This window comes from Leptodactylus fuscus, chromosome 1 (genome assembly GCF_031893055.1).
Source record: "Leptodactylus fuscus isolate aLepFus1 chromosome 1, aLepFus1.hap2, whole genome shotgun sequence".
NCBI classification, from domain to species: Eukaryota; Metazoa; Chordata; class Amphibia; order Anura; family Leptodactylidae; genus Leptodactylus; species Leptodactylus fuscus.
In genome coordinates, this window is record NC_134265.1 from 341,830,753 (window position 1) to 341,843,687 (window position 12,935).

General features: G+C 42.4%; 1 protein-coding gene across 3 annotated transcripts in view; it reads left to right on the forward strand.

The window, feature by feature from the left end:
• The window catches only part of GABRB1 (gamma-aminobutyric acid type A receptor subunit beta1), a 374,792-nt gene that overhangs the window by 342,988 nt on the left and 18,869 nt on the right, over positions 1 to 12,935 (forward strand). For all 3 annotated transcript variants that reach the window (XM_075261617.1, XM_075261616.1, XM_075261615.1), the window contains 2 exons: positions 10,817 to 10,954; positions 11,270 to 11,422. In XM_075261617.1, coding sequence (XP_075117718.1) covers positions 10,817 to 10,954; positions 11,270 to 11,422 — 291 coding nt within the window. The remainder of the gene's footprint in view (positions 1 to 10,816; positions 10,955 to 11,269; positions 11,423 to 12,935) is intronic.

The following is a 12,935-nucleotide window of genomic DNA, read 5'->3' on the forward strand; positions in this document are numbered from 1 at the left end:
TCTAGACTTAAAACATTTCTGGTGGAAACTGGAATATTCCCATCAATTAGTCCCACTGAAGCATACAGAGGCTTGTATTAATCTGTCAGAGGAAATTAAACATTAGCATATTAAGGACATGGAAGAGCGGACTCGTTTACTAGAGCCCTCGCCAGCCCTTCCTCTGAGTCAACACAGAATACAGGTTTTATCCTTTACTTGCTAGTCCACTGGACCCGGAATTAGAAATTAGTAGATTGGCATGGTTTGGAAGTTGCCAAGTATTGCTCCATTTACACCACAGTCTATAGTATGGTTTGTTTATTCATATTGAGTGTTTTTAGGAAAATTTTAAAGAATGTAAAAATATATCACACAACGAAATGTAAATTAGAGTATATAAAACCTGTAGACATCCACTTCTAATGACATCATAATTGGTGGTGTTATCACTGAATATACCTCAATAAGATCTGATAGGTTATTGATACATGGATTATAGTCACTTACTCCAAAGTAAGGTCCAAATGGGGTTGTCAACTGTTGTGCCGATTAACGTCCAACGGTACACTGGGAGAGATGAGCGAGTAGTATTCAATCGAGTAGGTATTCGATCGAATACTACGGTATTCGAAATACTCGTACTCGATCGAATACCACTCGCTATTCGAATGGAAAAATTTGATGCAGAACCAGCATTGATTGGCCGAATGCTATACAGTTGGCCAATCAACGCTGGTTCTTCTCCTACCTTTAGAAGTCTTCTCCGTGCAGCGTCCCCGTGTCGTCTTCCGGCAATGAATTGACTCTGCTAGGCATCAGGCCTGGGCAGAGCCGACTGCGCATGCCTGCGCTACAAGAAAATGGCCGCTTTGACTGTAAGCGGACATTTTCTTATAGTGCGGGCATGCGCAGTCTTCTCTGCCCAGGCCCGATGCCTAGCAGAGTCAATTCATTGCCGGAAGAGAACGCGGGGATGCTGCGCAGAGAAGACTTCTCAGAGAATCCAGCTTGACCTTCACTCGTGGACTTGGTAAGTTCAATTTGATCGAACGTTGCCTACCCCTGAAACGAGCATTTTTCCCCCATAGAGTATAATAGGATTCGATATTCGATTCGAGTAGTTGAATATTGAGGGGCTACTCGAAACGAATATCGAATATTTAACTACTCGCTCATCTCTACTGATTATCAATTTTCCAAAGATTTCAGGTTTGGTCAAACCCCAACTTCTTGGGGTTTGCCACTGACCAACTACTATTAAAGACCCCAGAGAGTAATAATCGGAGGCACAGGTCCCCATTCTCTTCAGGTGTCTTTCAGCCTCCTAAATTATATCAGGGACCATGGAGAAGGTGTTTGGGCCTCAATGGTCATGAGGTGTCATAATGAGTCAATGCATCATCATGCCAGCATGACCCATGTGATGGCAGAGGACCAATCAATGGTTCCTGTCACTGACATCATTCATGCAGGTAAAAGAGGCCCAAAGAGTGCTGGAATCCAGGGGAGGTGAGTAACTCTGTTTGCATTATTTACTCACCTCCCCTGGTCCTCCATTAATTATACTCTGGCGTCTGAGGTGACCCAGGGCATAATAATGAATAGATAGATAGATGAAGCGTCATTGAGGCCACTACTCAAAATTGCCATAAAAATCATTTGTATATGGATGATTCTCTTAAAGAAAAGAGTCAATTTCCATAGAACATATGGCAACTGAAAAACTGTATGTGAAATCTAATTCCCCTTTAAGTGAAAAATCAAACAAATAGTCTCAGTGTCAGACTCAGGTATTTTAGGTCTACAAGAGGAATTTATTTCTCCATTCATTTCCATCTATAATAAAATAATACTGCACATATAAATAATACCATATAAATAATACCAACCTGTCCTGAGCTTATAAATAATGTTACCATGCATTGCAACTATATATAACATAACAGTAAGTCCCCAGTATCCATGGTTTCACATCTATATGGACATTACACACATACGCTATGGATAGATAGATAGATAGATAGATAGATAGATAGATAGATAGATAGATAGATAGATAGAGAGATAGATGTTACTTATATACACATTCACAACATGCATTACTCACTGTAATAAGTATTTGGACACCAATGCAAATGAAGATATTTGCAGTCCTGATGTATGTCATGCCATCTGCCGTTAAATATTGTGTATGAAACAGCATTGGCAGTAGTTGCATGCAAGATTTTGAGAAGTGGGGTAATTGTGTGGTACCACAGAAATGGTTTATACTTAACCCTTTCACTGCCAACCACGTAGCTCTACGTCCTCCCAAGGTGGCACATCAGTAGTGGAGGATGTAGCTACTACGTCCTCCCTACTAATGCCAATATCTCTGGACTGAATCAACATATCTTGATGCTTTAAAATGCATTTTAAAGAGGAGAATTTCATCTTTAAAATGATACCAATAACTTGATGATACAACTTACAGTTTTGGAGCGATTCACTGTTGAAAATGCTATTTGGCATTGAGAACCAACTGCAGATCTCAATTCCCGACATCATTCCAACAGTGAATTGCTCCAAAACTTTAAATTGTATCGTCAAGTTTTTGGTATCATTTTAAAGATGAGATTATCCTCTTTAAAATGCATTTAAAAGCATCAAGATGTGTTGATTCAGTCCAAAGACATAGGGCTCTAAAGTGTCCCCCCTCCTGTCTAAGCAAGCAATTTGCGAACTGTAACAGGAAAGGGAGGGCAGGAGCAGCCCAGCAGTGTGCACAGAGACAGAGAAACAATCTGACTCAGTGCATAACTTGTATGTGACACCAGGAGGGGGGTGGCAGGGACTCTTCTGTCCCTATTAACCCTTCTCCTGCAAATCAGAGCACATTCTATACTTTTGCTGTCTGATTGTCACATACAGGTATAATATAATTCCCCCCTGAGCTTTACTAGTGGGTTATTCTTATGTAATACCCTCTAAACATAACCAGGAAGTTTATTTTGGCGCTGTGAACCAGATGCTTACCTTTATCCAGGTCGCAGCACCAAAATAAATTTGCACCAAACACTTACACAACATATACACAAAGTCATGAATAAAGTTTACATTTAACCCAATCCCTGTCCTGTCCATACCTGAACTTTCTACAGTAAAATACAGCTCTAGCGATACCCATTACACGCTAAAATAATAGTAATAGCGATTATCACTAGAGATGAACCTATAGATTGCTAAAATTTTTATAGGGGGATGGAAAATAACATTTTTATGTAAAGTCCTATTTAATTTACATGCACAAAATGGGATGGCGCATTTCTGCGATTTTGGCGTTTCTTTAACACCCGCCCAGGTAAATATATACATGTGTGGTCTGTATGAACTCCTCACATATTGCTGTTTTATGGACAGTACATTATGTTTGCAGAAAGGGATTGCTTGAGCCGCACTTTAGTGGCAAATTTGAATTTTTGTGTACTTTTTGCTAGCAATCTCTGTTTACCGCAACATTGCATGAAGGTGGTTGTGTATATGAACTATTAAATTGTGTTTTTATATACGGTATGCTGTGTACTCTGAAAAAAGTTAGATTTTGGTATCACAGTCACAGTTTGGTAGGTGCAGTATAGCTTGTTAACATATTAGTGAATAACAGCAAAATCCTGCCCGTCTTCTGTATTAGGGTTTTTGGGACTATATTAGAAAACTGTAAAGCCTTTCATTATATTATGAAAAGCATTTATTTGCCGCAGCCATGACACCCCTTTACTAGTCATGCTTCCAATGGTGATAACAACATCTGCTAGTTTTTTGACATATATATTTAGGTTGTTATTTACAACTCAGGCTTAGAACTATTTTATTATTACGGTATGTTTTCTTTTCTTTTTGCATTCTCTGGCCAACATTATACTCAATATGTAGACAAGAAAGGATAGTAGGACAAAGTGGCTTGAAATCCGCAAGTAAATAATATATATTGTGTCCTGCGGAGGAATCATACTGAGTCATTGGATTGGGCTTTGATTTTCTCTCTTACTAACAAAACTTCCGGCAGGACATCACATTTAATGACACCCTGTACGTTCCTCTCTGCTTTGGCAGTCGACAGAAAAACACATTATAGGCAGAGAATCAGCTGCAAGCCCAGAGAATTCACTTATGACATATGAAAGGTTATACCCCTGCTTGTGGACTACAGTCCGGAACAATATAGATCAGCTCAAATGAAATGATCTTTTATTAAACAATGGCATCTGCATATTGTTCTCCTGCAGTGGGTATTGAAATATTCTCATTTGGCTGGGTTTGTTCTTTTGGGTCTGCAGTTCATTGAAACAGTAGGAACAAAGAGACGAGAATAAAATGTTTACTTATTAAATACTGTAGCTGGAGATGTTCTGTATGAATCTGAATATTACATATTGTAGCTTAGAAATGTGAGGTTGTGACCTCAACAGTCTATGAAACCCTTCAGTATTTATCATATAAATATAAGTAATATAGAAAGCAAACCAATATAAAAGTTTGATACATGACATGCTACATATACAATATATGACATGCTACAAAACATACATGATACACAGAGAATGGAGCAGGAAGCAGACAGCCCTGTTCTCTGTGTAGTGGCCAAAGCAGGTTACTGCAACGTAGCACTCATTCAAGTAAATGGGAACTGAACTGCAGTAACTTGGTTTGGCCACTTGTTTCTCCTTGTTTTAAGGGAAACATTCCAGTTTGGCCTAAACTCAAGATTCCATAACGAGCAGGGTCGGACTGGCCCACCGGTGTACCGGTGAATCCCCCGGTGGGCCCCAGGCCCTGACTGTTAAATCCTCATTTTACTAATGCAGATACATTGGTCGGGGCCCCCAATCGAGCACCTGACCAATGCATCTGCATTTGCCTCAGCACACAGGGGCCTCCATTAGCTGATGCTGCACATAGTGTCCTCCCGATATATAGGGAAAGTATATACCGGAGGACACGTGTGCAGCTTCAGCCTCAGCTATAATGGCAGCTCGTACTCCTGTCACTGACCTGCTGCTCTCCTGTGAGGACCTGCTGTGCTGCCCGGACTTCCTGCTTCCCTCCCCCTCCCCTCACAGTGAGTTGTCTCTCACATCGGAGCGTGTGGGGAAGACAGGAGCTGTCTCATGCAATGCTGTGCTCTTCTGGAAAATGTAAGTATATCCTTTTGGTAAAATCTGTCTATGTAATATGTATATATGTGTACATTTGTGTACTGTATGTGTGTTGTATATTGTGTGAGTACTGTATCTTTGTATACAGGTATATATACAGGTATGTATACTGTATACAGGTATGTATACAGTATACTACAATAATGTTTATGGGTGAGTGTATGTATGTATATATGTGAGTATATATAGTATTCATACATTCATATAAGTATATATATGACATATATGGTATTAGGGGCGTAACTACCATAGAGGCAGCGGAGGCGGCTGCCACAGGGCCCGGGCCATTAGGGGGCCCGGTGACAGCCGATACCGCTGCATTTATTTTTTTTTTAATAGGCTGTTACGGGCCCTATTCACTTGCCGATCCTGGCTGGGCTGGGATCGGTAAGTGACACCGCGGGTCCCACAAATACCATCATTATACTCAGGGGTCTTTGCAGACCCCCGAGTATAATGATCGGCGGATCGGGAGAGGTAAGGGAACATAACAAACAGTGTTGCTTACCTCTCCACGATCCTGCCAGGCCTCCTTCCTGACTTCCTTTCTGACGTCTCTGACGTCACTTGAACCCGGCCTGCGTCCCGGGTCATGTGATGTCTGACGTCATTTCAGAAGGACGGCAGTGGAGAAGACAGCGTTGGAGTTGGGGACAGGTAAGAAACAGTAATTTTTTATGTTTTTATTCCCCCGGGTCTCCGATTATTATACTCTGGGGTCTGAAAAGACCCCAGAGTATAATAACTGTTTATGGGTGTCCACAGTGGGACATAATACTGTGTGCAGGGGCCACTATGGGGACATAATACTGTGTGGAGGGGCCACTATGGGGCATAATACTGTGTGCAGGGGCCACTATGGGGGATGATACTGTGTACAAGGGCCACTATGGGGGATAATACTGTGTGCAGGGGCCACTATGGGACATAATACTGTGTACAAGGGCCACTATGGGGGATAATACTGTGTGATGGGGCCACTATGGGGGATGATACTGTGTGCAGGAGCCACTATGGGCTATAATACTGTGTGCAGGGGACACTTTTGGGGATGATACTTTGTGCAGGGGCCAGTAAGGGACATAATACTGTGTGCAGGGGCCAGTAAGGGACATAATACTGTGTGCAGGGGCCACTATGGGGGATAATACTGTGTGTAGGTGCCACTATGGGGGATAATACTGTGTGCAGGGGCCACTATGGGGGATAATACTGTGTTCAGGGCCACTATGGGGGATAATACTGTGTGCAGGGGCCACTATGGAGGATAATACTGTGTGTAGGTGCCACTATGGGGGATAATACTGTGTGCAGGGGCCACTATGGGGGATAATACTGTGTACAGGGGCCACTATGGGGTATAATACTGTGTGCAGGGGCCACTATGGGGGATAATACTGTGTACAGGGGCCACTATGGGGTATAATACTGTGTGCAGGGGCCACTAAGGGTCATAATACTGTGTGCAGGGGCCATTATAGGGGAAAATACTGTGTGCCCCCATAGATTAGATTTCCATGCGGTCTCTGTACGGAACATGTGGACAGGAAAGTAGATCATGAAGTACTTTTCTGTCCGCATGTTCCGTGTGGACACCGCACGGAAAGCACACGGACTCCATTTTAATCTATGGGGTCCATGTGCTTTCACAGCACACCGCTTGCTAATGCGTTCAGTAGTCTGTTCGGGGGCCACCATGCGGACTCCCCAAATGGATTACTGAACGCAGATGTGAACCAGGCCTGAGTGTGTAGGTATATAGTGTGTGCAATCCCATCCACACATTGCAGAAAAATACATGCAGTAGAGGTGTAAAAAAAAAAAAAAAAAAAAAAAAAAAAGTATACTCACCTGTCCACAGCACCCCGTTGTCCCCGCCTGTGTCTGTTCGGTCTCACGGCCTCATTTCTGGAAATTCTTTACCTGACTAGTCTCAGCGATCACATGAGGTGCAGGACTCCCAGCAAGGAGGCGCCAGTACGAGACTGAATGGACATTGGCAGCGCACAACGGAGCGCAGAGGACAGATGAGTATGCTTTTTTATTTATTTGTTTTTTATTTTACACTTCCCACCCGGGACATGAGTTGCTCCAATTCCTGGACAACCACTTTAAGGGCTAGTTCACACGGGAAAGTTGGCAGCGGATTTTGAGGTGGAATCCGCCTCAAAATCCGCTGCCAAAAATGACTCCCAATGACTTCAATGGGAGCTGCTCGCTTCTTTTTTCCGCTAGCTAGTAGCGGAAAAAAGAAGCGAGCTGCCCTATCTTGCCGCAGATTCCGCGGCTGAATCAATCTCAGCATCTGCGGCACGAGGCTCCTGCCCATTCATTTGGGTCTAATCCGGAGCGGAATGCCACGACGGGATGCCTGGCATCTGCGACAGAATGTTCACACGCAGAGTTCATGTATCTCTGTGTGAACTAGCTCTAAAGGATTTATTCATCTTTCTAATATTGATGGTCTGTCCTCAGGATAAGCCATCAATATTACATCTACGATGATACAACAGCCAGGACCTCTGCAGATCAGCCTTTTCCAGGACCAAGCAGCTACAGGGAATAGTAGCATTTCTAGGAGCCGCGCTGTTCACTTGCCATACAAGGTGTAGCAATACATTTAGGTAGTGCACATGGTATAATGGGTGAGCAGCATGGCTCCCGACATGTTATTACCTTTAGACGTCGTGTTTTGGTACCGCTGATCTGCAGGGTCCTGGGGGTGGGCCCCTAGAAACAATTCCACTGGTGGGCCCTAGACACCCCAGTCCGACCCTGATAACAAGTAGTTTAAAGAGAACCTTTCACCAACTCTAAAAATTCCAGCTCATTACATCAATTAATAGTCCTTTCTCCACTGATTCCAGCACAGTTGGAATTTTTTTGTGTAGCCCCCACTATTCCCAAATAATCAATGCTGTTAGTTTTGGTGCCTGATATGCTATTTACGCTCTGTACTGTCAGGAGGGCAGTGTCAGGCAGGAGCAGACAAAGGTTTTGATTCTGAACTCTGACACTGGCCGCCTCTGATTGGCGCTCTGAATCACACCCCCTGCCTGACACCGCCCTTCTGACATTACAGAACTTACATAGCACCTCAGGCATCAAAACTAACTGTGCTTGTTGCTCAGGAATGGTGGGAACTAGAGTGAAAACTCCAACTACACTGGAATCAGTGGAGCAGTGTCTATTAACAGATGGTAAGTACTTGAATTGGTGCAAGGTGGTGAAAAGTTCTCTTTAAAATTGTTTTTTAAACCAAACAACTCCTTTAGGTAGTATCTTCCCTATTTTCATAGGTACAGTAGTATCAGTACATAGTTCCAGGTTCCCTTCACCAATACTCATTTGTCTCGGTTGATACCTGATATCCATAACTTTCTCACCAGTAGTTTAGTAGTCTGTATTTTAAGATCAGTCTGTCCTTGCTGTAATGGAAATATTTTCTTAAAACCTCCACTACAGAAAAAGTTTTATCTTTTAGCCCTGTGGTACAGGCCATTCTTATACTCCCCGAGTGCATTGTTCACTTTTCTCGGTGTCCGAATGATGACCTGCTTGGTCATATGATCATGGCTGATTCACACATGAGCTGAGAGCCCGGGTCATACACAGTCATAGACTTACATAGAAATTATTGGCTTCTCGCTGGTGTATGAATTGGCAGGTCAGTTTGCTGATCACATGACCAGCCAGGTCTCCTTTTAGAAGTTGAGTGAGTGAGTTGGTGAGTGAATGCATTGTTCACTCTGTATTAGCATTTACCAAGGTGGAGCTTTAATACAATAACATCCCCCTTGTAATAGGATGTATTCAGAACTACAGGGGTGGGAATGGGAGTAGAGGTCAGAATAATATTCATAATTCCCTATAGAATATAAGGGAACCCCTTTAAAGGGTACCTGAGTTTTCATGAAAAGTTAAGATATGTGCAGGGTCTTGCTGGTCTATTATATGACTGTATGTCTTCATATAGTATGCCCTATCTGTTTTTCCATTGCTAATAATCAGATTATGGCTGCAACACATTTTGCATTTCTGTCTGAGGCTGTGGTCGTGTACAATAAAGAACGATCTGCCCCCTCCCCCTATCCATTACTGATAATGTTCTTCCATTCTGCTAGTAAGAACTATAAAATTGCAAATAGACTGACTTGGCAGAGGTGAGAGGCTTAGGCATATTCTTCCCATGTTCCTTTGCACAGTGGAGTGCTCATGGCTTAATAAGACTCCACACACCTAAATGGTGGTCTCTCCTTATGGAGTGACGATATCCCCTCAACCCTGTCTAAGCCTCTCACCTCTGCCAGATCAGTCCTCTTTGTGCCAAGCTGATGAGATGCAATAACATCGAAACAGCTGTCCTTGGCTTAGAGACTGTACCTGGTATAATCCCAACATCATTACAAACAAAGGCCTCTGAGAAGGTCGGCATGTTGTTAAAGGGAGCGCCCTCTATAGGTTTGTTTGACTGAGACTCTGTCTTCCTAATTACATCATGGAAGATAGACTTGCGCATTCTTAGTGAGCGCCCTCTATTGATGTGCATTTTTGAGGCACTGGCTTCCTAATTACATCATGGAAGTCAGATTTGCATATTCTTCCCATGTTCCTTTGCACAGTGGAGCGCTCATGGCTTAATAAGACTCCACACACCTAAATGGTGGTTCTCTCTCTATGGAGTGACGATACCCCCTCAGACTTGTCTGTGCAGGCTATAAGGAGAATCAACCTCTCCCCTCTTCATCCACTGTGTGAAGAGAGAAAAATATGGCCCTGTGTATTGACAGAGATAAATAAGATGGAATGGAATGTATCTAGGGATGGACTTACAACAGAATGAACAGTAAATTAGCAAGAAGGGATTTTCGAGAGGTTTTTCATTTTACGTATCAGAACGATATTATTTTAGAAGTACAGTACAAGTAATATGGGTGTAAGTCAAGATGCAAATACTCTTTTGTATGATAAACTGAACTAAGTGATAAAACTTATCAAGATGTCGTAGTACAAGTTAGTTTTTGCCAATAGCAATCCATATTAAGGTGTGCCCCACACAATCTGGAGCCATTTCAATCCAAGGAAACATCAAGAGAGGGACCTTCTGGTATTATTGGGCCGGGCATCACTCAGCGGTTAGTCCATGCTGTCCTCGAATCTAATTGTTCTGAGCAATGCAGCAAGCCTACCATAAACAGAAGGAAACGACGGCCTAGATCAACAAATAAACAGTCAAGCAACAGAAGGCATTTATTTATCATGTGGCTCCAAGTGCACAAATGGTATGTTGTGTTACACCCAGAGGAAGGTATGAGGCAAAGAGGACAGAGAAATGGAAGATGACCATCTGTGCCTCTAGTGTTACAGATTGCCATCCGCAGATTGCAGAGCACTTCTGTCTCGATCAACCTGGTAGTGCAAAATGTCATCATATATCACCACACATGACAGAAACCACTCGAGCACATCAGAAATACTTCTGAGCAGCGTCTATTTGTTTCCTACGTACATTGTTTATGTTGCAATGTCATACTCCGATTTTTACAAGAATATTGTAATTTATAAGGAACATTGTGGGTTCAGTTTTATGGTTGAAATGATAAAATTCTAATTTAGGAATTCCTGAATTTTTTTTACAGATGGCTATACGACTGATGACATAGAGTTTTATTGGAACGGAGGCGATAAAGCAATCACAGGAGTTGAGAAGATTGAGCTGCCTCAGTTTTCTATTGTCGACTACAAAATGGTTTCGAAGAAAGTTGTCTTCTCCACTGGTAAGAACCCAACAATCTTAGGAATAGGAAAAATACTTGTCAAAATCCACTCCTCTTAGCATGGGGAGTTACTATAGTGCTAGCAGCTGTAGCAGACAGGGTTTGAGGGAACTCACTCAGATTTGCACCATATGGTTTCTTCTTTGGATTATCTACCATACTTCCAACAACACCGATCCTCCAGATTGTAGTAGATCTGATGTTTGGCGATATCATTTCTTGGTGCTATCCACAATGAATTATTTCTAACTTTGCATTGAGGTTCCATGGATTCTGGTTACACCCTGATGTTTTATTATGTGTTATTCTTTGCAGGTTCCTATCCTAGATTGTCATTGAGTTTTCGTCTTAAAAGAAACATTGGCTACTTCATTCTGCAAACTTACATGCCTTCTACACTGATCACTATCCTGTCCTGGGTATCTTTCTGGATCAACTATGATGCATCGGCTGCAAGAGTTGCTTTAGGTGATGACATATGTATTTAGTATGGAACACACATTACATATGCACAATAGATCATAAAGACCATAGATATACTGTACGTCCTATAGAGAAGGCTATTTATCCTCCGTATAGGTGCCAAAGAACACTATAGACTTTATGAAAGGATTATCCAAGCTCTTGATGTTTCTGGGCCACATTGGAAGAAGAGGATTTGCCACGCCTTATGTACACAAACACATAGATGATGAGCAAAAGATTAAAGGGCCATGCAGAGATGTGTGAGATGCAGAGGTGTGAAGGTGTCCTTAAAGGGGTATTCCCATGACGCTTGTTCACTAACCTGCAGGCTGTTGTGCTCTCTTCACTTCCTGCTTTTCTTGGCACATTGGTGGGTGGGGTTTCACTTGCACGGGATTGGTTGTAAATGAATTACCACAGTGTGAAGCTGATGTATCAGAGCTGGATTTGAGTCAGCTTGCATTACATACAGAGGTAACAGACTCCCTATCTCAGCCCTTATCAGCCAAATTCAATTAAATCAACTGCAAAGAGCTCAGAAATCCCGGAGCTCTCAACTCCCCTATCTGTGTCGTTTAAGTAGCGGAGCCTCTCAAATAGCTCAGAGCTGCTCCCAGCCCCCGAGAGCAGGCAGCTACATCACTTGACAAATGAGCAGATAATCCCAAGTGCCATAGAAACGGAGTGTAAACAATGAAGTGAATAAATTAAGATAGCGGCCAAACAAAGCAATGTATTTAGGAAGAGTCTTAAATCCACATAAAATAGCAGTATAGATAGGATCCTTGTGATGGGACAACCCCTTTAATGGTCAAATAAAAATGCTTCCCTAATGTTGCAATGGCAGGTGGATAATTGCTACCTCCCCAAGTCATCACAAAGCACATGTAACGTCTGATGGTGTCAATTCTACTGTCTGCAATTAGAAGATAACACACCATAATAATTCTAAAGCTACATATGAGGTGGTCGAAATACCGTAAGGGCTCCTATGAAGCCCACGTTCTTAAAGAGCCAGGTTGGCCCCATACTGTTTTTTCTTAATAGAATTTCTGAAGTGGGTAATGATCATTATTTACTTTTTCTGTCCACGTTTGGCCACCTTTGCCTCAACCTTCATCCTTCAGCTCTCTAGAGGGCCCTGTGCTTCCCATACAAGGTCGCTGATGCTGAACAGCGTCAAGACATTGGTGATACTACTCAGCATGGCTTAAAGGAACTCCTGGAGACATAATGGGATTTTTACTGTGTTGAATCCAGTAAAGCAGGCAAAAAACTTAATGGGGTCCAATAAGGAGACATTATACGATGTGGGGTCAGAAAAGGGGGTCTTTACCATGTCTCATCGATAGCCATCCTGCTTTAGGAGTAACGTAAATGTAACTTTTTATAATAAAAATTAATGTATCCCATTCATATACTGTATAGGGGGTATCTAAAATCAGATAATGGTGGTCTTTCCTCAGGATAAGTCATCAATATCAGATCAGTGGGGGTCCGACACCTAGCACCAATT